Here is a 27,284-nt window from a genome sequence, read left to right as displayed (position 1 = left end):
AGGCCATTGCACCTGAGGCTGTTAGGCAGGAGCCGCCAGACAAACATCCCAGAAGGGCCAAAGCCTTTCCTGAGTTTGAAGACATATCACCAGTCCGGCAACACAAGGAGGGAGCCTATGGAGCAGTGCCCATATTCAGGTCGGAGAGTTGACCCTTTCAGGCTTCGATATTCTCCTCAGGGTGGTTAGGCTTGGAGGAGGCAGTCTGGAAACGGAGGCTGAAAAGGCCCCAGTCTTATCCCAACCTTTGTCAAAGCAAGTTGCTCACTTAGAGCTGTCCATGTTCACGCAACCTGTTTCCAAACCTTGCTGCAGTCTCCATGGTATGCAGCAACCAAAACATGACAAGTGCTCTCTTGCATAAGCCCCTTCCGTTTCAGTGAGGCTTGCGCAGGACAAAATCTTGTTTGACTGGGCCCCAACCGCTGGGAAGGAGCCAGTATTACAATGCCTTAATATAAATCTTGCAGTGCAGCGATGTCTGGAATACTGTGCACAGTCCCAGTCAGTTCTACTCAAAAATGGCACCGCAGAGCAGGAAAACAGGCCAGTCAGGTGGCTGGAGCGTTCTCTCTACCAGCAAAGGCTGAATCATTTGAAGTTTTTCCGTTCAGGAAAAAGACAACGAAGTGGGGCACAATCATGGGTTACAGACACAATGTGGAGAAAGTGGATAGAGATTTTCCCCCCTCCTAATACAATAACTTGAAATTCATTGGTCATGAGGATTCAGAAATGACATGTCGTCGCAAAACAGGGTTTTCTCCCTCCTTCACGATACTGGAATCAACAAAGATGGAAGGCCTTCTTCACACCATGCACAGAATTTGCTGCCATAAGATTTAGCGATGGCTGCCAACTTGAATGGCTTTAAAAAGGGATTTGGTGAATTTAGGGTGGTCTGCCCATCCAATGGTGCCTGTGTGCTGCTCTCTCCAGGATCAGAGGCAGCATGGGGGACAGAAACAGCAGGAGAAGCCTATAGTCTTCATGCTTACAGGTTTCCCAGAGGCATCCTGGTTGGCCACTGTGAGAAACAGGGTGCTGGGCTATAGACGTGAGTTTTCATCTGATCAGCCTGGGTCTGCTCTTACATTCTTAATATGGGATTAATTTATGGAATTTAGTGCTACAAGATGCAATGGTGGTTGCCAGCTTGCCGTAAGAGGAGACGTTTTGTCAATTGCTGTTAGCGTGGTGGCCAACTGGGGCCTCCATATTCAGAGGCAGCATGGTGCTGAATGCCAATTGCCTTCATGCCGTGCTTCCAGCTGACCACCATAAGTAGCAGCCTTTAAGCTCTGCTGGGGAGCTTCCTGGAGGCATCTCTTTGGTCACTGTGGAAAATAAGAAGCTGTGCTAGAGTACCTTCATCCTCATCCCTTTAATGTTCTTTATGGTTGCCATTTTCCTTTTCTTTCATGTTTATAATTAGACACAATTAAACACATGTAAGGCTGCGACAGACAGGGACTGCTTGTTTGTTTTTCGGCTTTGTGAAGCACGTACAAAAACGTAGGCACTTTATAAATAACGGGAGGAGCAGCAACTCCTGGAGAAATTCTCCTACGTAAGCCTCCTGTTTGTTTCAGCGAGGTTTGCCCAGGCCAGCAGAACTTCCCAGTGATCTTCTCTCTATATTTTTATCTTCTGTTCCGGCAGAATTGATTTCCTGCCACCTCTTCAACCTATGATTATTTAAAATGAGAAAAGTAACTTGAAAATGCACTAATTGCAACGGGGAGGGGAGGGAGCAGAAGAGAAGGGAAAACACTGAGCAAGGGGAGAGGGAGGGAAGGAGAGAGAGAGAGAGAGAGAGAGAGAGAGAGAGAGAGAGAGATTTAGGCCCAGGGCTGGGTTAGCATTGGGACTCCCCAGGGGCAACAGAAAGATGTTATAATCAATTACCACATCATAACACTGATGTATGATAATTACTGAGTCTTCCTCCTGAGAGAGTACAGCATTTGGCTGGGATGCGGCTCGTTCATGGTCCACTGCCTGATTAATATGCAAATAATAGGCTGATTGCATGATGAATGCGGAAAATGAGTTGGCTGATAGCGCATCCACCGAAGCGGGAAGATGATAAATTACTTTTTACTGACTGTCCTACATTTAAGTACCCTCTCTCAACAATTTTTTTTAATCACAAATTAAGGAAAGCAGGATGGCGCAAATGTGAGGATGTGTAAAATAATGTACCTTAATAGCTTTTATTATAACTTCAGGGCGGTTTGCAGGAGCATTGTTGGCTCTTGGAAGCAGGGAGGCAAATATTCACAGAGTGAAAAAGGACCAGCCTAGTTGGCGGCAGTCAAGGGCTTGTGGTAAAGAATAACCTCCCAAAATAGAGGGAAGGGGTCTGAATGGGGGTGGGACTCCTTGTCCGCAGAAGTCCTCTAGTCCTCAGCATATCTAGTTGAAGGATCTTGGGTTTCTGAGCTGGGGAAGGCCCCTGCTTGTGCCTGAGACCTTGGAAAGCTCCTGCCAGCTAGAGAAGACCCCACTTGGCTAGATAGATTTGTAGTGTGACCATGTAGAAGACAACAGTGGCCTATGCTGGAGGAAAGTGGTCCATTCCTCTGAAGTACCATGGTTAAGTTCCAGGTGCCACATTGTTAAAAGTATCTAGGCAAATTGCTGTGGGTTGGGTGGATGGCAGTGAAAAGGGCCAGTGGTAAGGAAAATTGGTTCTGTGGGGAAAGGTTGAAGGAACCAGGTATGTTATTTAGCATGGAGAAGGTTTTGTGGGGGGTTCTTAAAATACCCAAAGAGCAAAGACTTGGCTCTCTGTGCAGCTACCTCAGAGAGCAGGACTTCAATGTAATAGACTGAAGTTACAGGAGGGTATACTTCAATTAAGCATTGGAAGAAACTTTCTGACAGTAAGGAAGTTCAGGAATGGAACCAAAGACTGAGAGGTGTGGCGGGCTCCCTCTTTCTCAAGGCCTTCAAGCAGAAGCTGGAAAGCCATCTGCTGGGGGATGCTGTGGTTCTGGATTTCCTGCACTGAACAAAGGGTTGGACTTGATGGCCAAAATACCCTTCGAACTCTGATGCCTCAGTTCACCCATCAACCTGCCTAAAGAGCCTGTGCATGGGTATGCTGTGATAATTACTTTAAGTTTTACAACGGGAAAGAATAATGTTAGAACTCAGAATCACCCAATTAAACTGATGGGCATTTGAAAGTACCTTTATCTACTCCCTGGAGTGCAGTGTACATGGATCTCCTCCCAGTCTATCCTCACAACAATCCTGCGAGGTGGGTTAGGCTAAGAAGTAGTCACCCAACGAACTTTAACAAGTTCAGCATTCAATCTATTACATCACAACGGCTGTCACAACTTATCAAAGTATGTAACATTTGGGGGAAGGGGCAGAATCTGTCACAAAGCATATCTAAAGTTCAAATAAAGCAAAAACAATTCAATAAACATAAGATGAATTCAATATTACAATGAAATAATATAAACTTAATATATAACAAGGAAAAAACCTTACTTACATAATAATATTATCCATTAAAAAACTAATCCAGAATACTAGTTCAAGTCTTAGTGCACTTTATGGGACCACAGCAGCTTGACTTAAGAGAGAAAGTGAAGTCCTCTCAGTTTGCTAGATGGTTCATTGTGCCAAGGCGCATTACAAAGACCTCTGAGTTTAGATTACGTAAAAAGAGGATTAGACAAAATCATGGAGGAGGATTGATCTAACTTCTGTGTCACAAAACAGTGTACATCTGGAAACAGACAAGATGAGAACTACCTTCGTGCTCTGATTGAGGGCTTTCCAAAGGCATCAGGTTGTCCTCTATTTAAAAAAATTGGATGCTAGACTAGATTGCCTTTCAGTTTATTCAACAGGGCTGTTTTTACATCCTTAGGGAAAGTATCTCTTGGAAAGGATAAAAAGCAGTGGGTTTACGTTACCACAGAGCAGAATTAGGGTATGAAAAGCAAATCATTGACTCTTGTTTCATTACACACTACAGTGTTATGGAATCTGTTGCTCATTCATTCCATTTTTATTTTGTCCCCCCGTTATCCTTTGGGTTGGGTCAGGTCAATAATAAAACAGAACACCTTTATGGAAGAATGCCCATATTGTGAAAACCATTAGGGAAGGGAGGCATAGTTGCCAATGCTTGGCCACAGTTGTTTTATAGCACCTTGTGTTAAGTGACACCTAAGACATAGAGCAGCAAAAGATGTACCCAAACAAATATACCTTAGCGTAGCACATGGGAAAGTTACTGGTTGTGCTGGCTGGCCTCTGCACTTGGGTGAGTAGATTTGGGGATGGTCTGCCTGTGAATCCCGACTTAACAAGGGAAGGCAATATCCCTGACTGGATGTTGCTATTGTGTCTAGCAGTCTGTCTCATCCTGATGACATCAAGAGTGCCATCACTGGCCCCTTTGAGCAGCTCGTGTCCCTCTTGTTCAGTTTTCAAGCTCAGTTGTGGGGGCTATGGATGTTCTTCAGTGAAAAGATCAATAGTGGCAGAGAAACTTCATTGAACAACACTTTGCCCTCAACTTCTGATCTTCCCCAACATTCTTTGTTCACACAGGGTGGCAGTGGGCCTAACCTGTGGCATGAGTGTGTGACTTAAAGTGTGTCCCCAAAATCCATGGCAGCCATGCAGGGGTCCCTTGATAGCCCAGCCTATATGGAAAAGGTTTTCTCAAGAGAAACTTGGAAAAGCACTGCTGTGGCAATCCTCAGATTTCTCCCCCACCCCCTGAAGGTGTATCAAAAGGTAAAGAGAGACCCTGAACTGCCCTTGGTAGACGTTCCACAGCCATGTGTTTCCGATTTCTTTTTTGAAGCCATGGCCAGAGCAGGGAACCCTTCCCAGCAGAAGTTCACAGCAGCTGCCTGCCCTCTCTGGTTGGTCCTTTCCCGCCCCCCGGTATTAATTTATACATAACTTTTGGATTTGACTAGTTTGGCATGAACCTGAAGCCCAGGCCCTGGACTTAATGAGAAGTGGTACATCAGACCCAACCGCCAGGAAAATAATGTCTGGGTTTTGCTGGAATGTCACGGCATGGCCTGTCATTTTGCTTCAGCGGCTTGTCCTTCCAACTGCGCAGTCCGCCTTATGGCACGCCAGCAGTAAAAATGTCACTCCCGATAATTACTTTTTGGTGGAAATGCTTGCTGACTTCCTACCTTCAAGCTGTTTTTTACACAGTGGGGAGATAATAAGAAATGACTTTATCCTGACTGCTCAAATGAACACTAAATGGAATTTGGGTTATTATTACTGGAGATCGAGGGCCGTGCACTGGAATTTAAATAGTGGATCAGATCAATGGTAGACATATCTTGGCAAATCATAGTGAATCTGCTTTTCAGTCCACTCCAGTTTCCGATTGAACATGGCCTTTGTCTGCTTGCTATCTGGAGAGTGTAGTATTTATTTCTCATTTTCTTCCTTAGTAATTCCCCCCAGTTGTATGCATAAGGGTGGATTTTGTCTTTGCTGTTGTTTTCTGTCTTTCTTTCTTGGTCTCTTGTGCATGGGGCCTGCACTTGTTCATTCATGGTTATATTCATGGGTTTAATAACCTTGTCTCTGGCTGGCAGGCAAGGATGAGTTTTTAGACGACTCCTGCTGCTTCTTGAGGAAAAGCTGCCCCATACCAGAGTGAGACAGGCATTGCAGGTGGCCATGCCAGACCCTGAACTGAAAGGGGTGCCTTCCCCAGTTTAGGGACCCTTAAGGTTGTGGCACTGTGGTCTAAACCACAGAGCCTAGGTCTTACCAATCAGAAGGTCGGTGGTTTGAATCCCCATGACAGGGTGAATTCCCGTTGCTCGGTCCCAGCTACTGCCAGCCTAGCAGTTCAAAAGCGCGTCAAAGTGCAAGTAGATAAATAGGTACCGCTCCGGCGGGAAGGTAAACGGTGTTTCCGTGCGCTGCTCTGGTTCGCCAGAAGCGGCTTAGTCATGCTGGCCACATGATCCGGAAGCTGTACACCAGCTCCCTTGGCCAGTAAAGCGAGATGAGCGCCGCAACCCCAGTGTCGGCCACGACTGGACCTAATGGTCAGGGGTCCCTTTACCTTTACCTTTAAGGTTAAGGCACCTGATCTGCATGTGGGATCCTGAGGTGCAGCAGGTCCATTGACCAGACAAAGGTAGACAGCCAAGCTCTAAATGCTTATGCCAGGCCTGGCCAATCCATTGGCCTCGTGCTACGTGCCAATCTTCAGGAGCTGATGGCACAGACCTCTGCTCTCTTCTGAGGCCTGGGCACACACCATCCACAGTAGTTCCCTTTTTAAGTACAGTGGTACCTCTAGTTATGAACTTAATTCATTCTGGAGGTCCGTTCTTAACCCGAAACTGTTCTTAACTAGAGGCGTGCTTTCGCTAATGGGGCCTCTTGCTGCCGCTGCGCCGCCAGCACACGGTATCCATTCTCATCCTGGGGCAAAGTTCTCAACTCAAGGTAACTCTTCCAGGTTGGCGGAGTTTGTAACCTGAAGCATTTGTAAACTGAGGTGTTTGTAACTCGAGGTACCACCGTATTGGTTGGTTTAGAGCTGAAATGGAGAACCAGTGGCCCTCCAGGTATGGCTATTGGAACTCTGACTCCCTCCATTGTTTTTCATGCAGCCTCATTCTAAGGAATGCTCTACTGTGGTGCTAGTCTGCTTGGAAGTCTGCTTCCTCACTACTTCTAAACACAAACCTGCTTGGAACCCCTGTTTATTGTAGGCAGGAAAAATGTCGCTTTAAGCTATGTTGCCTTCTTGCTAAAGGCTCAGATCAGCGAAGCTGCATTTGCACAAAGGAGCCCTCCATCGGACCTTCTCTGCTGCTGCTCTTTTTCAGCCACACACACACACCCTGGATTTGCCTCTTTGTCCTGTCAGAGAGCTGAGTGATACAGGTGCTGAGCAAATGTATCATGTAAAGCCTCTGTCATGCTTGCGCACTGCGGAATCAATCCTCCACACACTGTTGAAAATGTCTTCTATTTGTTCACAAATATCATAGAATTTTCAGTGTCACTTTTCAAATTTTTGAACCTGGTGGTGTTGGATTTTTGAGGAAAGATGTGTGTTTCTGTGATTTGAGAAGCAGCGAGAGAATGAACGTGTCCACATGTGTTCCACTTCCTTTTCATCTTGTGCATTGTTCTACGCTCCCCGTTCCCCACATGGTGGGAAATCCAGGGTCACTTTTTATAGAACCAGTTCCTTTCGGAAAAAAGGCTCCTGGAAACTTCTGCGTTCCTTGCAGTGTTTTGTGTACAATCTATTGGCTGGTCCCTTATCACAGGGATGCATAGTAAGTGTGCAGACAGTACTAGCCATTGGAATTTCAGCAGTCTTCCAAATCCAAAGCAGTTTTTGAGCCCTGTGAAATCCAAACTGCTAACAAAAATCTGAATGACTTCCATTAGGCCAGCTAAACTGGTTTTAGCCTACTACTTGCAGGTGGGTGCGACTTCCAGGTACATTGCAGGTTAGGAATCCAAAATGATCTCTTAGATCATTTTGCGGTCATTTGTTTTAACCAGAGGTGAAACCAACCGCTGTTATGAAATTCAATAAAAGTTGCTTGAGAAATAGCTGTGAAAGGGATCCCTCAATTTACACCAAGGACATTCTATAAGCAAAGAAAGTTTTGCCTTTCTAGCTGGTCTAGAAAGTGGCCTTGTTAATAAGATCTCTTCTTTAATACAATGATTGGCTAATTTGCTGCATAGCCCCCTGAGTCATCGTCTGACATCATAGAACATAGATGAGCCCCAGTCATTGAATGTTGGGATAGCTCACACAGTAGAGCATGAGATTCTTAATCTCAGAGTTGTGGGTTCAAGCGCCACGTTGGGCAAAAGACTCCTGCATTGCAGGGAGTTGGACTAGATGACCCCCATAGTCCCTTCCAACTCTACAATTGAAGCTCCTAGTATAATTTTGGCTAGAATGGGGAAAGGATGGGGTGTGCTTAGAAGAAAAGTAATTCAGCTGGGAACAGAGAACAAAGAAGCTTATACAGACTCCTTGGGAAGGAGAGCTTGCTTCAGCCGACTTGGGAGGCTATGTATCCATGAACCAGGGAGTCAAGATGTAGAAAAACATCTCACAGAACCCAGTAAACAGGTGCACTCCTGTGAGACAGAGGACAGAGTTGCAGTGGGGACAGAATTCATAGAGTGCATCAAATTAGCCAGTCAAATCTTTGATTTACGGGTTTGTGTGTACATGTTGGGATTTGTCATTTTGTCTGATTTACAGTTTGTCATTTTGTGTACCGCCTTCTTTGTTACAACCTTTAACCTAAACAAATAAATACTGATTGATCATGCTGCAAAGCAGCTTTATTTATGAGCCCGCTAAGAGGGCAGGCTGGCTGGTTCAGGTTTGCCCCTTCAGAGCAACAGATTTCTCTTTAGCAGTCAAACCCAAAGAAAGCCCGGCAGAGTGGAGTTCAGCAAGCAGCTCCACAAAAGTCAAGTTCAGACAAGCTCGTTTTTGAAAATGGTAGGCCAAAATGCCCTCCGCACCATTTGTGGATTGCAGATTGGGGGAGACGGATTTCAACTTCTGGAGAGCAAAATCATTCAACTCACTTTTTTTAAAGGGGGTGGGGGGAAAGGGGTAGTTAAGGACTGGAAGGTCTGCAGCATAATTCCATGCAGGCTGAGGCATTATGGGAAATCAATGGCCACCGCAGACACCAAAGAGTCACACAAAGACCTCCTGTCCCCACAGTGAGTGTGTTTAAAAGGTGCAAAGCACAGAGAGACTTTGCTGCCCTAGCTACCCATAAATTCACACCCTAAAAAACGAGGCAAAGCATTTCACTACCCCAAATAGCACCTCCTCACAACACAGGCAAAAATAGTTACATTTGCCACCATGTTATTGTTTGTGTTCACTCTTGATGGGACTGTCTATTTATCTTTTTTATGCCCATAGATATATGTATATACATATACATATCTTTATGCCCCATCAAGAGGCCAAGGCAGGAGTTCAAGGCAGTTAGACTACCTGCAGGACCTTAGAGAGCTCCCAGGGTCCTTCAGAGACAGCTGTTGTCTCTACAAGCTGGCTGGTTGTTAAAGGGCCCTAAACTTACTCTGCACCTTTTGGCTCCTGCAGGACAAGGGAGATGGGGTACCATAGGAAAATCCTCTGAATCAAGAGGAAAGCAGCAGTTTGAAGATTTTTATTCTGGCAGGTATTTGGCCTGCTTGGAGTGTCTGGCCATCTTACTTTTGGTGCTTTTTATCTGCTGCTCTGGACTATTTTTAACGTGTATTTTTTGGGTTGGGCTTTTTATTTTATTTTATTTAAAACTATTGTTTTAATTATTCAAATGAGCCACCTTGGGCTCATATTATAAATGGAAAGAGGGTTGAGCAACCCTTAACTGCTAGATAGCACCATCCCTAGTGAGCAGCCTGACCATCTTTGAACAGCTTGGGGGTTTTGGAAGGGGGCAAAATAATACTTCCAGTCCTTTCTCTTACACCATTCTCCCTTAATTTCCCTAGTCTACTGTCCAGAACACATAGTGACCCCTACAAATACAGGCTGTAGAAATCACATATTGAATATATGATTATTTTTTTCTTGCGGTGGGGTGGAGAGACCTCATATCCCTTTGTGTGTTTCCGATGAAAATCGCAAAGCAAATGCAAGTGATATAACATTTCACCAGTAATCAAATGGTCAGGCTGACAGCAGATTTGGGTGCATGCAGGTTGGGAAAAGGTAGCTGTTAAGTGCAATGCTTCCATTTAGTCCTGACTTGACTTTCTCCTCCTCCCCAAATTATTCTCCGTCATTTCTCCTTTTATTTCCATCCAACACCGGTATTATTTCTGTGTGGGGTTTGCATTGTGTGGTCCGAGATTTGCATGGAAAATTCACAGCTGCTGTAGTTTGCGATTTCTTTAAGCTGGCACCAGGGACAAAATTAGAGAGGGGGGCTTGAACCAGCACCATGCAGTTTTATTAACCAGGCAGCCGTCATTTTGACCTTGCTGTGGGTTAAAGGACACAGATCTGAGGAGAAATCTGTTTATCATGTACGGAATTCATGCCATCCCTGACAGTGTACAGTGAACAAGATGGATGATCTGCCAAATTGGTCCCTCGCATGGGTGAATCAGGGCAAATTCACACTGCCATTCGTTCACTGCTTCAAATACAAAAATAACATTTGTTGGGCTTTGGATGCAGCTGCACAGCGACCTGAGGCTAGGCACAGAAAAGAAATTAGATCTCTAGCATTCTTATTGCCTTAAACATTACATATGGACTGCGGTGGCTTAAAGGAAAAGAGGGGTTTCTCCTTTGCATCTTTCATAAGCTGTTTTAAAAAAGAAGAAGTAAGAAATCCAATTACTTGAGTTGAAAAGGACCTTTATGGGAATGCCAAGACACCTTTTTCTAAATACAATTTGATACTTTAAAAAAAAGCGATTCAGTAATTTTTATTAAATAGCTTTGATTTATTACAGTGCTACTCACTTTATCTAACTCAGTGTCATATTGTTTGGAAAGGGCTTTGCACCTCCTAGGAACAAGATGATCAGGGAAGGTTGCCCTGAAGAAAGTGCACGGGGTTTCCTTGGCAGACAAATCTTAGGCAGAAAGAGTTTAACTTCACAAGCGTGAGCTTCTTCAGTAAGGAGGCCAGGGAAAACCTTATACCACCCTGTGTCCTTTTTTATATTTGTTCTTATTTAACATCAAAAGCTTTGGTGTGCCTGTCTGTAAAATACCCAAGGTAGTATATTAGTTGCACACATCCCATTCCCTAAGGATCATTTCACACATTGGCATGGACATGTGTATTTAAATTCCTTCCTTCTTTCCTTCCTGAAGGTTGGGGAAGGGAGCAGATACCCTTCTCTTTTACTTACTTATTTCATTACAGTTTTTACCTTGCTCTTCTTCTACACCAAAGGTGTCTAGCAATCATTTTTTTAAAAAAGAAGTTCAGATATTCAGAAAAAAGTTCCTTTAAGAACACAATGGTTTAGTAATAATTGCATGTATCAGCCTTAATAGGCATTAAAGCTTTCATATGCGGGGGGAAAGAGACTCTTCCCAAAGCACAAATCAAATCAAACACAATGGCCCTCCCAGTCCTAGTGCTGGCCTCCTCAATTTCAACCACTGCAGCCATCATCCCAAGCTGCTGGCTATGTTAGCCGGTACTGATGGGTGTTGAGAGGCCAACAACATATGGAAGGCCACAGATTCCCATCCCAGATTACTGCTACTCCTTCCAAGAACAGGGCTCCTTTCTCCCGGCAAAGTGTCTTGCAGCACAGGAAAAAGCAGGCTGATTCAGCCATCTGCCTCTAGTGGTTGCTAGGAAAATCAGTCGGCTGTCTTCTCCATTGTAATGAAGCAGAGAGCGTCTCAGACAGACCCTTCTTTGGGAGAGTGACATGTGAAACCACTGCAAGGGCCGCAGTATGTCATCAATTCTAAATATACTAATTTCACGAATTGTCCCTGCAGCTGAGGTTGCATGCAAATGAGCAAGCCAAACACGCAACAAGCCAAGCCCTACGAACGGGGGGAGTGGAAGGTACCACGCACAGGTCAGTGGCTCCAAAGTGGACACACGTGGTTCCATTTTGGGGTCACATACCCACAGAACTTGCAAAAGGAACATGGAACTTGTACTTTTCCTTTCTAACGCCAGCATTTAGGTAAAGGAAAAGGGACCCCTGACCATTAGATCCAGTTGTGGCCGACTCTGGGGTTGTGGTGCTCATCTCTTTACTGGCCGAGGGAGCCGGCGTACAGCTTCTGGGTCATGTGGCCAGCATGACTGAGCCGCTTCTGGTGAACCAGAGCAGTGCACGGAAACGCCGTTTACCTTCCCGCCGGAGCGGTACCTATTTATCTACTTGCACTTTGACGTGTTTTCGAACTGCTAGGTTGGCAGGAGCAGGGACTGAGCAACGGGAGCTCACCCCGTTGCAGGGATTCAAACCACCGACCTTCTGATCAGCAAGCCCTAGGCTCTGTGGTTTAACCCACAGCACCACCCGCGTCCCTATAACTCCAGCATTTAGTGCAAAGCAAACAACGTCAGGGCATAGTTGCCAGTGCTGCAGTTGGCGTGTGTACCAATTTCCTGATGTGTGCGTCCGGAGCTTCTCTGACATTCTTGTTTCTTTTCCCCAAAGCAAATAGTACTACTCATGTTGGAAAAAGAAGGAAGCCAAGTGTAGTATTGGAAGAAGTTCTTATTTGAGCAAATATTTGGCTGAGGACAAGCAGAGGCTATTTTAGACATTTGTTTTGGAGTTTTGTATATTTTGTTACTTGCCCAGACCATGCAGCTGGGAATAAGCAGGCGTAGTAATACCTCTGCCTAGAGATCTCATTCATTTGAATCCAGAGGATGGACAAAGCAAAAGGAAACATGAGATCTAGGAGGGAGGCCACAGTCCTGCTTCTCATCCTGTTCCTCACTTTAAAATCTCTCTTAAACATCAACCCCAAACATCAATCGGAATGGAGTTTTGCTGGTTCTCAGGATTGTTACTACAAGTAGTCAGGCCAATGATTGCAAAGGGAATGGGCGGGCCCTTGTATCTCCTTGTCCAGTGAAGACTCAGCCAGAACTGGACTTGGAATAATTTGTGTCCTTTTCCTAACACACCCCTTCTCTCTCCGGTGCCAGTTTAGTGGTTCCTAAACCATTTTAAGCACCCCGGCAAGACAGAGCATAGCAGCGGTCACAATCAACAATTTTGGGGGAAACTAAAAATAAAAGCTCAACACCTTTGCCAAAAAACAGTTGCTCAACAACTTTTCTGTCTGGATTTTTGAAATATTGTACACAAAAGGAGGTGCCGTACGTTCTAACATAGAAATTTGGTTTCTTTGAATTCTGAGGCAAGCTCACCTAATCCACACCTCCCACAACTGTGTGTACTGGAGAATAATTGCCCTTAGAGTCTCACACGTCTTCAAATTTTGCAATACCGCTCTCTTCTCAAAACATGACCAAAATGTCTTTCTAAAATGCATAATTCATAGTGTATTTTTTAAAAAAGAATGTGCATTAAGATAATATGAATCTCGGTACTGTTTTTTAAAAATATATATATATATGCTGAAATGGAACAGAACAGATGCAAGAATGAGCATTTTGTGAAAGCGGCACAGATTAGAAATAATTATCTCCTCTGCCCCTACTCCAACAGCCCACGTTTTCTTGTACCTATCCCAGGTACAATATTCTCTATCTCCTATCCCTATTTTGTCTTTTCAGAAGATGTTGGAAATGTTTTTTAAACTTCTGCTAGTACACACAAAAGTAGCATTCATTTGATAGCTCTAAGTGCGGGGGGTGGGGGTGAATGCAGGCCAACTCTATATCAAGGAAGTTGGAAGTTGATGGAACATTTTTGTGCATTTGTGATGTGTTGTTCTATTCTTGTTTTTGTAAGAGATGTATTGTGCTTCTTTTGTTTCTTTTTCTTTTTTTCTTTTTTCAAGCTTTTGTTGTGTTGATTTTAAACCAATAAAGATTAAATTTTTAAAAAAGAAAAGAATGCAGGCCAAGTCTAGTGCACATGCATGTCAGGGCACACACGATCACAAAATGTCTGTGGGCAGCTTCCCTTCCGCCACCAGTACATTCAGCCAGACTCGTGGTGAAATTTAAATACTTAAAGAAAAACAAAAAACAGTAGTGGTCCATTTTAAAAGAAATGTAAATGGAGTTTGCAGTAATTTGGAATGAAGTGAAGCATTGATCATTTTGCTCTGAGAATAGGGTGGTTACAGGGACACACCATTTCTGTCCATGAAATATTGGAGAATGTGCAGCGTGCAGATTTATTAGGAGTACACTTCTGGAAGAGTACAGTTCTTGTGAAGCTCTTCACAAGAATGAGACAGACAGTATGTCCTGGCAGCTCTGTGTTCTTGAAAGAAATGTTAATACTCACTGTTTTTTTGTTTGCCATACAGGGACAAAAACAAAACCCAAAACAAAACCAAGACTGTTTGTCTGTACTACTTAATGAGACATTCCTTTGGCAATTACTTTCCCAACTCCTACGCCACTTTTCTTGCTATGCTGTCAGAAGTTAATATATCGACACCTCTTTTTGTTTATTGACGAAAGATCGTTCATTAAGAAGCAATGTAGGGTTTCATTTTAGCCCTGACCTTGATCTAAGGTCAAAAACTGGGCAGCAATAATAACAGAAATAAGAATAAAAATATAGAGTCATACAAGCGGATGGGGGCAGTGGAGCAGGAGACAGAAGCAAAGAATTCTGGGAGTTATTTCATCTTAGTTTTGGTAATACAGCACATGTAAGCAACCTGCAGGCTGTTTGCAGCACTTAGGGGACTTCCATGTAGCCCCCATGGGTGTCTGAGCCCCTCCCTGCCCCAACGCCAAATTTCTCTGATTTCCTGCACTGAGGAAAAGCACTTTTCTGATGAAGAGGGAGGGAGACATGGGGAGAGAGTTAAAAAAAACAGGCAGTTCCTTTACCAACAGGTTCAGATAATAATATTCCTTCAAGCATCACAGTATCGAGGGTACAATCCACTTCTTTACTTAGTATGCCCACATAAAAATGTGCAACAGCTATCACTGTACTTATCACATGTCAAATCAAATCAAGTCATAAGTAGCACATGCGCACGCGCACACACACACACACACACACACACACCAATTTTCAGAAAATGCAGGGCATCATAGAGGAAATGCAGAGAAATGCATGGTTTGTCAAACAGCAAGGGCTCTCAGACGAAAAGCAGCATCAGCACTAAGCAGGCAAAATTGGGGCAAGCAACCAAGGGGGAGAGTTGCCAGGTCATATTAAACCATAATTAGCAACACACACACACACACACACATGCAGCCCTGCTTCCCCCTCCCTTATCCAGAACAACCTTTCTCTTCTTAAGTTACGCTGGCCGGTCGGCCATTTTCTCCGGCCCAGCCCCCTGTTCCTCTTGAGCTGGTCATGTAAGCAGGCAAAGCTACCACGAGGCCCATCAATTTCAGCCTGATGATTGCAGGGGGTTGCGGGGGGGGGGGGGGCGATAAGCCGGAGGGTTTTTTTAAAGGCTACTTTAATGTACTGCTGGTAGCAACAGCCATGTTGTTGTTGTTTAGTCGTGTCTGACTCTTTGTGACCCCATGGACCAGAGCACGCCAGGCACTTCTGTCCTCCACTGCCTCCCGCAGTTTGATCAAACTCATGCTGGTAGCTTCAAGAACACCATCCAACCATCTCATCCTCTGTCGTCTCCTTCTCCTTGTGCCCTCCATCTTTCCCAACATCAGGGTCTTTTCCAGGGAGTCTTCTCTTCTCATGAGGTAGCCAAAGTATTGGAGCCTCAGCTTCAGGATCTGTCCTTCCAGTGAGCACTCAGGGCTGATTTCCTTCAGAATGGAGAGGTTTGATCTTCTTGCATTCCATGGGACTCTCAAGAGTCTCCTCCAGCACCATAATTCAAAAGCATCAATTCTTCGGCGATCAGCCTTCTTTATGGTCCAGCTCTCACTTCCATACATCACTACTGGGAAAACCATAGCTTTTACTATATGGACCTTTGTTGGCAAGGTGATGTCTCTACTTCTCAAGATGCTGTCTAGGTTTGTCATTGCTTTTCTCCCAAGAAGCAGGCATCTTTTAATTTCGTGACTGCTGTCACCATCTGAGCAACAGCCATAAGATCTGTGAAAAAGATAGAAATGGAGGGAATGATGCACAGGGAGCTTTTAAAAACCAGCTTGTGTTGCTTCTTGAGTCCTCTTCATTCCCCTTAGCTGGAACACCAACAATTAAGCCCATCACCTGCGGAGGTGGGAAGAGGTTTTTTAAAAAATAAAATAAAAATCTCTTTCCTTTGTGTGTTGCTTCTCGAGTCGCTTGCTCCTTAGTTGTAGCAAGCGTAAGTTCTGTTGGCATGAAGAAGGTTGGAAGAAGCAGAAAAATCTCAAAACCTGCTGCTTTCCAGGCATTTCACAAGGTGGCAGCACCCGTATGTTCTCCCTTTGCTTTAAAGTAAAAAGCCCACCCTCCCTTCTCCCCACCCACCCTGGTCTCCTTCATACCCTAGGCATTATTCTTCCTAAGACAGGGGTTTTCAACCTTTTTGGGGTCATAGACCCCTCTGAGAATCTGATGAAAGCCATGGAACCCCCTCCTCAGAAAAATGCACATAAATACATGCACACTAAGGGCAGCTGATCTTCCGCCCTAGCCAGCTGAAGCCCCAGAAGTGAAGGTTCCTTCCATTTGCAAAGCCCAGCTGAACAGCAAAAAATAAGAGGTGCCATTTCTGGCTCAGTTCTGGCTAGTTTCATCATGAAAAAAACACACAAAAAAACCCTCCTCTTTAACTAAGGCTAACTTGGGAAATGGCAGAAATGCCAGAGACAAACGGAATATATACACTTGAGGAGGAGTAAGGGAAATGTGGCATTGTTTTGGGGTTCCCCTGCATCCTTACATCAACTTTATGAAGACCGAAATGCCACATTCTTGCACTGGTGCAAGCTTTTCGTTTGCATTGTTGGTTGTGTTTAGAATTTCGTAGAAAATGAAAGTCTGACTGCTCCACTCTTCCAACCCAGGTGTTAGTGTTCAGATAATACGGAAGCTAATAAGGGTTCTAGTAATATGGAGCGCCAGGCTCCTGGTATATTATGTAGGGCTGCTGACTTACATGGTGGGGACATGATTTGCATGCAAAAGGTCCCAGGTTCAGTCTCTGCTGGTAACTTTGGAAAGCTGCAGCCAGGCAGAGTTGGGGGGTGAGTCCGTGGTTTGCCTTAGAATAAGATAGGCTTTGCATGTTAATTGCTACGTGTGTCTTTTTATAGCATTGAAATGTAGGTTTGCTTACTTTTTGCATTGATGTACATGCAAGGATGGCTTCTCCAAATTGGTATTTAAATCATGGCACCGTAGACTGTGGGGTTGCAGGTTGCATGCAAGCAAGCCTAGGAATTTCTGAAAGTGGGAAATGAAGGGGTTACGGGTGAACTTAGAGAACATGAGGTCGTTGACTTTTCTTATAAGCAGTAAGAAGTCTGGAAGGAAGACCTTGATGAAGTAGTCTTTTGCCTAACCCTGGTTTCCCCTATTTGTTTCCCCTGCTGATTTGCAGAAAGCACCCCAAAGACATCTGCCAGTTGCAGTCCTGCTCCCGAGTCCCCCATGAGCTCCAGCGAATCTGTGAAGAGCCTAACGGAACTGGTCCAGCAGCCGTGTCCTGCCATAGAGACAAGTAAGGAGGGCAAGCTGCAGGAGTCGAGTGAGGCGTCTGCTTCAGAGTCCCAGTCCACAACGCCATTGCCCCTCTCTGGCCATTCATCACTCAGCATTCAAGAATTGGTCGCTATGTCACCGGAACTGGATACCTACGGCATCACAAAGCGGGTCAAAGAGGTGCTCACAGACAACAACCTGGGTAAATATCTTTTTACTGCTTCTGATTGTTCTAAGAGAACAGTTCTTTTTTTAAAAAAAAATCTTTGTTTTTTATAAGTAATGTTGGAAACAGGAACCTTTTTAAAGCCAGCTCAGGTAACTGGGTCAGGAGCAAGTCAATTGGAAACTATTCCATGAACTAAATGAAGTTAATACGGTTCCTGCAAAATTTGCTTGTTACTTTATGTCATTATCCAAATGCCACATATCTCAGCATTCTTTATATGATGAATGGCTTTGTTGCTGTGGACACTAAATCCAAGATTTGGGAAAAGCAAATCAAAAGCACCCAAGTATACAGAATCATTCTTTAAAATTTAAAAATAAAAAATGCTTTGGATCATTGCTCTTCAGTGGCTTGTGTGACCAAAACTGAGTCATGCTCCAGCTTCCTATGAGTTGCACCACTAGCACCATTGCCACTTCTTGTTCTTTTTTTAAAAAAGAAAGTAGGAGAAACAGGCAAAAAGTTTGGCATACACAGTAAACATTTAAAATGGGCCCATTGCTGTAGTCAGTGAAAAGTGAGTTCCAGGTCTGAAACGGCTGAACTGACCAGATAGCTATTTTAGTTGTTGGAAGAAGGGAATTTCCTGGAGGTGGAAATCAAGAAGGTATGTATTTCCACCCATATGGCAAAGAACTCTATGTGAGGTGATTATGACATGTGAGCATGGAGCATGTTGCGTTCTATGTTGCTTCTAGCAAGGCCTCTCTTAGATACCCATCGATTAGGTGGCAGCGTTTGCATTATCAGAGGTAGTTCCTATTGTGGCACAGTAATAGAGGGTTTATTCATTGCTTGTGGTTCAGGGCAGATTTCCAGGAAGGATGTGGTTGGTGTCCTTCTCACAGATATCTTTCCTTTTAGTTGTGGCTACATCTCAACCACTACATTAAATGGCATGATTGTGCTTTCCCTGGGACAAGATCCCATCATACTTAGATGACTGAATTTAGAGGGTTAGCCAGGATCACATAGGTACTGAACACTCCAGCATCAGCTGGATTGTTTGCCTGCGACACTAGCATGGCAGTACCCAACTGATCCTAGCAATCCCAGCTGATTCCGTGATCCGCACATTACTGGAACATCATGAGATCAAGCTGTTGGGCAGAAACAGGAAGCGACTGGCATGGATTCCTAACACTTTAGATCAGCCGTTCCCCACTGGTGGTCTGCGGACGTAACCCACCCAGGGGTTCTGTGGCACCATTCACATAACAAAAACTACCATAAAGCTATCAAAAGTAGGGGGTCCATGACTTGGTTTGAAAAACAGGAGGTCCCAGTACTTAGCTAATTGGGAACCACTGCTCTCAATTTCCCCAACCCAGAGGGGGGACCCGCTCTACAATTAGTTGGGTTGCAGGCTGGCAGCCGTCACCATCACAGTTCACACTGCTTTGCAGGATAAGGCAAAAGAGCCAATACTCCATGACAACCATTCCTTACAATGAGATCTCATATTTGTAGGCATCCCTCTGTACTGGTTATGTCACAGTGAAGGGGGAAAACTGGTAACTTTGTAAAATTAAGATGTCAGGGAATTTTATTCATGTAGAGTGGGGCAGAAGCAGATTGTCTTTGATCAGTTTCTTATTACTCCCAAGACAGGGGGAGTACAGAAACTAATTTGATATTAATAGCTATGGATATGCTGAAAAAATACATTTTTCTAAAACTGCAGAAATTGTGTATAATGTTTATCTACCCATCTTTACACAACCAAGCTGTATTGGTTACAGAAATTCTGATAACGTAGCATAGTTGCTCTGATGGTACCAAAACCAGGTGTAAATTGGGTCCATTGAGTACATGTCATCAGAAAATGTACAGTTCTTGATGTAGAAATGCGGCTACCCTTTAGGTATCCTTTCTCTCTCTTAGATAATATGACCCTTTCAGAAGCTTAGCTTCTACTGTTTCCAAATGGCAGCCTTCCGTAATACTGGCTTCCCAGTTCTTAGCCAATTGCAGAATAACTTGACTGCCATCTTAGATTAAAATGTGCTATCTACTCAATGCTATTAAAAATTGTGGGACTGTATTCCAGTCATGCCAGGACCTGTAGCTTAAACTGCTCAAACTTAACATGATGGGTTTCCCATTCTGTTGGGGTGAAGTCACATCCTGCCAGTCTGAAAGGGTGATGCAGACGAGGGCCTGTAGGGTTTTGGATGCATTGTCGTTGCATGCTATATATGCAGGGACGCTGGTTTACTGTAAGTCATTCTGCAACCAGAAAAACCAAAAGCAGCAGGTTTACTATGAGCAGAATCAATTGTGCAGGTAGAAACAATTGACTGTGGGTGCACAGATTATGGATGCAAACTCAGCAAAATCTAAGGTGGGTCCTTAGCAATTTAAGGCACTGCCACCTGCTCTAGAAGATGTACTCCAAATTGCAAACTAGTACAGCGACAAAGTCTGTAAAGGGGAAGGAGGTGCTTGGGTACTCTGGGTGAATTGGTGGGCTGCAGTTAGGATCAGGGAGCTGTAAAATCATCCCTTCCCCCCTTCCACCCACCCAGACCCCTTCTAGTTTCAGGAACTTTAACAGATTAATACATTTTTTTCAGTTTTCCCCCCCTATCCTTGAGAGCTAGAAGCTTGCTCACTTTTAAAAATAAAATAAAAATTAAACCGGGGCTTCTCCAGAGTAGGTTGGCTCCTCTGGATTCTACACCGGAAGCCAAATTCTCAGCGTGTTTCAGAGTGTGCAGAAAACCAGGGTCCCTGATTCTGTGTCCTCTTGTGCTGCAGGAGGAACATTTTTAAAAGTGCTTTTATTAACTATTGTTCTGATGTCACTTTACATAAATCTTTTTCCCCCCTCCATGATTTTTGTTTTTCTACAGCGTGGCTGACAAGCCTAAAACGCAGCAGAAGAGGCAAGAAATGTACCCCAAACCTTGCATTAGGTGTGGAACAATATTTCAATGTTTCCTTTTTGCCCTCTGTTTGCCTAAATCTCTAGATTAGCTAAGGGCGGAAGCACCTCTGTTTTGGGGCCCCTGGTTGTCTGTATCTGTCTCAGCCAAGGTCGCTAGCGGCTCTCCTTTGTTTTCTTTTTCTAGTTTAAGACCACTGTGATCACCTGGCTTAGTAAGCAAGGCTGTGATTAGGAGGAGGTGGGGTGGGGAAAAAACTGGCTTCTGCTAATCCTGCGGCAGACACATGTCCTCTAGATCCAGCCCATTCTGTCTACATTTCTAAAACTCCACACAAACACTCGCACCTTAACAACATTGTGGAAATTATATGCAACGATAAAAAAGATCAAACCACATAATTGTACAGTTGAACAGAACAGCACATCACAGTATATCATAGCAGTAGCAAGGCAGAATCCGACTTTCCAAATTTTTAAAACGTTTCCTGAAAGACAGCACGGAGGAGGCTGCATGGCAGGGGTAGCTAACCTGCAGCCCTCCCAGTTGTCAGGCTGGCTGAGCTGATGGGAGTTTGTAGGCCAGCAGCATCTGAAAGGCTACAGGTTTAGCCAACTCCTATTGGAAGGGAATTCCAGGGCATCAGGGCTTTTAGAGCCAAGCGGTATATCAGTGTTGTGAAATAAAATAAAAACTACTTTTCATGGAATCAGAGTATTGTAAAGCTGGAAGGAAGCCCCAGGGTAATCCGCTCCGACCCCCTGCAATGCAGGAATATCAATTAAGCATCCATGACGGATGGCCTCTGCTTAAAAACCTCCTAGGAAGAAGAGTCCGCAACTTCCAGAGGGAGTCCATTCCACTTTTAGAGGGTGTTTTTTTTTTCAGTTGCTGTACACTGCCCTGATGTTCTGTGAGATGGCAGCAAATAAATACACTTATTTATTTTAAAAATCTTAAGTATTAGGAGGGCCTCTTCCTGGTGAAGTTAGCTTCCCCGTAAGTTGGATTTTGGAGCAGGCTCTCATTGGAAGACCTTAAGTACAGGGCTGACAGGGACAGAGTGTCAGCTTTATAGTCACGGGAAGCCAAGAGCCCAGGAGCAGGATCTCACCACTGAGCTTTGTACAAAAGAAGGCAATCCCTAAGCCCACTTAGAGGGTTTTATACAATCGAGTAGTATGTACATTTTGATAAAGTAAAATAAGATACTCCGTACCAGTAGACCTGGGAATGATCTTTAGCCCAAACATGTATTAATTTTTAAACTAAAATTGCAATATGGGATCCACTGTTTACCATATGTGGTACTAGTCAAGCAGCAATGTGGCCAAGGGATCTGTTCCTACAGGCAGAATACCTCTGCTCTAGACCAGACCATTTAAGTCAGGGGTGGGGAGCTCTCCAGATGTGGTTGAACTCAAACTCCCAACAGCCCCAACTAGGGGCTTACAAGAGTTGTATTCCAGCAACATCTGGAGAGTCCCAAGTTCCCCACCCATGGTTTTGAGCTCTTTTCTGGGCACAGAATCACATTGTATTGTACCTGGAAGCTAACCAGATGCCAGCAATGACATAGTTAGCAGGTACTGTGTGAATCTGCACAAGCAGGATTTCCTATATTTAAGTAAGGTGTCCTTTCAGATGTCTCACAGGCATGATTTATAATTAGTTATGTTTATGTTAACATGCTCCTGTTGCTGAGGTCTGCTCCATAAAAGCATAAAACCATGAATAGATAGATAGATAGATAGATAGATAGATAGATAGATAGATAGATAGACAGACAGACAGAGTACAGCAAGGGCGTAAGAGCAAAAATATGTAGAAAGCAACAACAAAAGATACACTGAGTGAAAACAGCCGTATCTTTTTAGAAGTACCTGTGGGGTGCAGAGCTTATTTGAAGGGACACGGCAGGGGTGGGGAACCTGAGTGGCCCTCCAGAAATGGTTGGCCTCTGGTGTCAGGGATGGATGGGAGTTGTACTCCTGCAACTTCTGGAGGGCAACATCCTCCCCACTCCTGGGATAGAGGGAGGAATATAAAAAAAATATTTGGAAGGAGCAGCAAACCCCTGGTCAGCTGCTACTTTAAAGTATGGTGGCAGGATTCACAGTGCCTCCAGAACCATTATCTGAAATGTAGGAGATCCCTAATTTTAGATTCTTACAGTAGTAGCCCTGTCTTAACTTCAGTCATTCAACTGCCTGGCAAGGGACTGGAGGCGGACAGCGCAGAACAGGTGTTGTGTGGTCATTCTTGCCTTGTATCGTTAAGCAGCCACAAGGTCACATTCTGATTAACTACTGCATAGGGGCTGAGTTTGCTCTGTTTCCTGGGTTGAGTTACCAAACTCTGCATCAAGAAAAGCCAAGCGATCGGCCTATCTAAATTACACAAATTGAACACATTTTGCCCAATTTCACTTAAATTTTGTGTAATTTATTCTGCACTATTCTCACTTAGCTACTCATTGAAAGGGGCACTCCAGCCACAAAGTTCTTATATCCACCAAGTCAGCTTCTGAGTTTTCAGCAGGTTTTGCCCACACACACTTAACTATATATTTGTAGACTCCTTTTTAATGAGAGCTTAAGATATTCAAGAAGATGATGTTACTTTCAGCAGTTCGGCAGAATTATAACATATACATGTAGCCACATCTCTAAGCAATGGAGATGTGCTGGTAAATACCAATATAGACTGCATTTGCACCATAAACTATGGCTTATTGTGACGTGCAAAAGCTGCAGCCAGCCTCAGGGTCCTTTGCTTCTTCCTCTCCCATGGTTGAGATAGACTTCAGAAGCTTTTCCTTTCAGTTTTTGTGAACCACAGCTACCTCCTTCATTGAGACTGTAGATCATACATTGCACTTGCTACGACTAATTTAAAGAAGCAAGTCCCATGCTTTGAAATCAGTTTTTTTTTCTTCTTCTTTCTTCTTTGGTGATCATTCGTAGCCGAGTAAAACTGTCTTCCATAAACACGATTTTAACAGTGAGTCCATAAGTGACTGTGGAGGCCAATTCTGGATCCACACATCCTTCCACAGTGGGGACATAGGTTTCCGGGTGGGAGTTGATCACGGTGAGGGTTTGCTAAGCATGCCTTCCTCTTAGCACGTTTCTCCCTTTTGTCCTGAGTTCGAGAGTCTTCAAAGCCCACCTTTGGTCAAGGCTATTCTCCAGTGTGTCCCAGTTGTCAGTGTTTATATTACACCAATTTGTTTTTAAGCTGAAACTGGCCATAGTTAGGGTTGAACCATTATCCCCCAGTTCAAATGAAATGGAAATGGAAAGCCCTGGTCTAGTAAACTTAGAGCTTCCAAAGTTGTCATCCTGGCAGCATGTGAGGGGATAGGAGAGTGTGGTCTTATGACCATTGTGGCTTATGCACATCATAATAGGCTTATCTTTGTATGTGAATGTGGTCTCAAGAATAGACACTGGAGATCACTTGATGAAATTGCTTGGCAGGAGATTCAGGGCAGTCTAAAGTTCTTCACACAGCACATAATGATATTTTGAATCTCGCTGGTGCAGCGATGATGTCTGACTCAGATAACTTTGAAAGGGGCTTGTTTGTTTAGGACATTTTATAATCGGCTTCATGGGGAAAAAGTTGTGTGTAGATTATACCAACTCATGGATGGATAAGGGAAAAGACCATCCATACAGAAACATCTCCAGGTAGAGCCAGGGAAGACTCCTGTCTGAAACAGCTGCTGTCAATCAGTGCAGGGGATGATGAGAGGTGGACCAGTGGTCTAGCAGTATATGCCAACTTCCTATTAAGCTAATTTACAACAGTTGACTATGATGGTTAAATTTCAGAGGCAGAGCACCACTGAATATTGGTTGCCGCAGAACAGTAGCAGGAGAAGACTATTGCCTTTGTGCCCTGCTTATGGGTTTCTCCAAGGTCACTGTAGGAAACAGGGTGACATGCTGGATAGGCCTTTGGTCGGATTCAGCTAAATTTTTAGTTACTATTGGGTTTGAAAAGCAAGCCTTGTGATCAGTAAGGCATAGGTTGCTGAAACAGCCAGCCTGGGGTACATATTCCAAGTGGAAATATCACTGTGTTTTTTCCCCATGTAAAAAAGATTGCTGCACAAATTACATCTATGGGATGGGATGGGCAATTGAAGAGGAGGTGCTTCTATCTCTGCTGTGCCTTGTAATCTCTACCCGCTTTCGAGACTCTTGCCTGGGATCACCAACAAGGGTAGATGGAATCATCCCAGTAATTATGAAATGAAGAGCCTGTATAATTAGCATGTTGCCAAAAGGGCAGAGGTGGTTGTCATTGTTCCCAGGCATTGGAGCTAAGCCTTGAGCTTAAAGCAGGGTTATAAGGGAGAACTGTTCACTAGGAATCTTTCCTAAAGGAAGATGCATACTAAATTCCACATGGCCAGTAGCAGAAGTCCACCTGCACTAAGAGTTTAAAAACACTTGCAAGAGAAATTATTAGCAGATTCTTTGGAAGGCTCCAAGGTGAGCATCACTAGGGTCATTGATTGAATGGTTTCGATTAGCTTAATGGAATGGAGCTGTTATGGAGTCCAGCTGCAGTACAGTTTGAGCATCTGCTGTTCTCTGAGTGGCAGGAGCCAGTGATGGAAACACGGGGCGGAAATCGTTTCAATCTGCTTCTGCTCCCTGTTTCCATTATCTCCATTGTAGGGTCCTCACCTTAAACAGTGGGAAGTGTTCCCAGCCAGGGGAATCAATCCTTTAATTTTCCCAGCTGAAAACCGAAACCCGGTAGCTTAGAAAGCATTGAAGGGGAAGCCAAGACCACCCAGATTAATTAGAAACTCGTGAAAATTTGGTTGTTCTTTTACATCCACTTGTGGCCTTGGAAGTTTTGTTTGGATGTAGCTCTTTTGAATAACATTTTCTTCAGATACCCTGGAGTTTGAAGCAGGAAGCTCATGCCCGTGAGGCTGTGTCTTAGCTATTTAGAGTTTATGGGGACTGCCACAGCTCAGGCCTCAGAGTTCAGGTGTAGAAAGAAATAAGATCAACCCCTCCAATTGGCAGGCAGTATTAAACCTCTCACTTGCCCAGGCAAGGTCTAAATATTTGGAGCCTGGCCATTCAGTGGATTTCTATACTACTTTTTGATAGGAGTCCTCAGAGCTGCTCACAACACTCTAAGTTTTAAGCACCCCAGATATGGATTTTGGTACCCTTTGTCCTGACCCCGACACACTTTCGCATATGCAATCATGGAGATGTGTGAGCAGAAAAAAGAAATGTCATTATCAGACTTCCATAGCCAAGTAGGGATGCAGATGGGGAAAGCATGGGGAGAAGACGTGCATTCATGTAACTAAGGTTGATTAAAAAGCACCATGTACATAGAATCATAGAATTGTAGATCTGGAGGTACCACAAGTGTCATCTAGTCCAACCCCTTGCAATACAGGAATCTTCTGCCCAATGTGGGACTCGAACCCACGACCCCAAGATTAAGAGTTTCATGCTGTACCAACTGAGCTACCCTGAAGAGCACTATATAAGTGATAAATAATAATAATACCAAAAACAACATTGTCTTGGTTCATACAAAACACTAGACCAAACTGTCTTAGTTCTCCTGTTGCTGCACTGCCATGGTTTGGCCTGGCATTGTATGTGAACTCAGGCCTGTGGTCTGCCTTCCCCAAACAAGCCACTAGCAATAAACCAAGGACACACCTTGTTTGCAGCCCATAGCTGTTCAGATCAAGGCAAACCATGAACTTGCGTTCACACACACTGAACTCTTAGCCAAACTACAGCTTAGCTCTCCGTAGAGTAACTACATGCTTGCTCGATCTCACTAAGCTATAGTTTGGCTTAGCCTTAAGTAAAAATTAGGCCTGTACATGTTATCTGTATGCCAGCCCATTATTCTCAGGAGTGTCAGGTGTTCAATCAGTGGGCAGAAGTTCAAATGCACCCAGACTGAGAATCCTAAGGGCAGAAAGGGTTAGAGGCATGCTCGCTTCGGCAGCACATCTACCAAAATTGGAACAATACGGAGAAGATTATCAGAAAGGATTTCAGGCATCACCAAGTTTGGTGGTGAAGTCATTGGATCCTCTGGCTTTTATTTTATGTGTTCAAGAACCGAATCAATCTGAAATGAGTCAAAAGCAGAGGCTTTGACAAAAACAAATTATTCTTTCTGTATCATGACATGGGAGTCAGAAAGAACACTCCCTTAATGTAGAAAACAAGCACACCAGGGCAAGACATTTATTGCAGGCTACACCCTGATGTGCTGGCTCAATAAATTCCAGGAATTCTACGTGGAATATAAAATGTGGCCAGCTCCCACCTTCAATGTGACATGGTTCAGTTGGGATTTTTTTAAATGGTAGAACAGCTTTCGGTGGGTTGAAGGAGTTGCGGATTCCCCCTACAAACTGCCTGCACCTCCCTAAAGGTGGTCCTGTGCCACTTCTCTTTTTAGGAGAAGCCCAAACGGCTTAACTGGCATGGTGTTCTGTTCCTTAATGACATTGGGCCCCTTTTGCTTTCATGTATGTGTGTGTCTGTGTTGCCTTCTCCTATCGCATTGTCTTCTCTCTCCATGGCACAAATACAACTTGATGTTTGGCTTCTTTGCAGGTCAGCGTCTGTTTGGGGAGACAATCCTGGGGCTAACACAAGGTTCAGTCTCAGATCTGCTGGCACGTCCCAAGCCCTGGCACAAGCTGAGCTTGAAGGGCCGGGAGCCATTTGTTCGCATGCAGCTATGGCTCAACGACCCCAACAACGTGGAGAAGTTGATGGACATGAAACGCATGGAAAAGAAAGGTAATTTCCATCACGCCTGCAGCTATGCCCATCTTTCTTACCTTACATGCTCTTGGGGTCTGAACTTGCAATGACAGATGA

The 27,284-nt window shown here is 44.3% G+C and overlaps 1 protein-coding gene across 8 annotated transcripts in view; it reads left to right on the top strand.

The window, feature by feature from the left end:
* Positions 1 to 27,284, top strand: part of CUX1 (cut like homeobox 1) — a 266,339-nt gene that overhangs the window by 200,837 nt on the left and 38,218 nt on the right. For 4 of the 8 annotated variants that reach the window (XM_079955381.1, XM_079955379.1, XM_079955377.1 and 1 more), the window contains 3 exons: positions 17,165 to 17,467; positions 20,350 to 20,412; positions 27,015 to 27,203. The exons of 1 other annotated variant lie outside the window; for it this stretch is intronic. In XM_079955381.1, the coding sequence (XP_079811507.1) occupies positions 17,165 to 17,467; positions 20,350 to 20,412; positions 27,015 to 27,203 (555 nt within the window). The remainder of the gene's footprint in view (positions 1 to 17,164; positions 17,468 to 20,349; positions 20,413 to 27,014; positions 27,204 to 27,284) is intronic. 3 more of the 8 variants (XM_079955384.1, XM_079955380.1, XM_079955382.1) reach the window with 1 other exon arrangement.

This window comes from Podarcis cretensis (assembly GCF_951804945.1).
Source record: "Podarcis cretensis genome assembly, chromosome: 15".
Classification (NCBI taxonomy): domain Eukaryota; kingdom Metazoa; phylum Chordata; class Lepidosauria; order Squamata; family Lacertidae; genus Podarcis; species Podarcis cretensis.
This window is presented reverse-complemented; position numbering and strand designations above follow the sequence as displayed.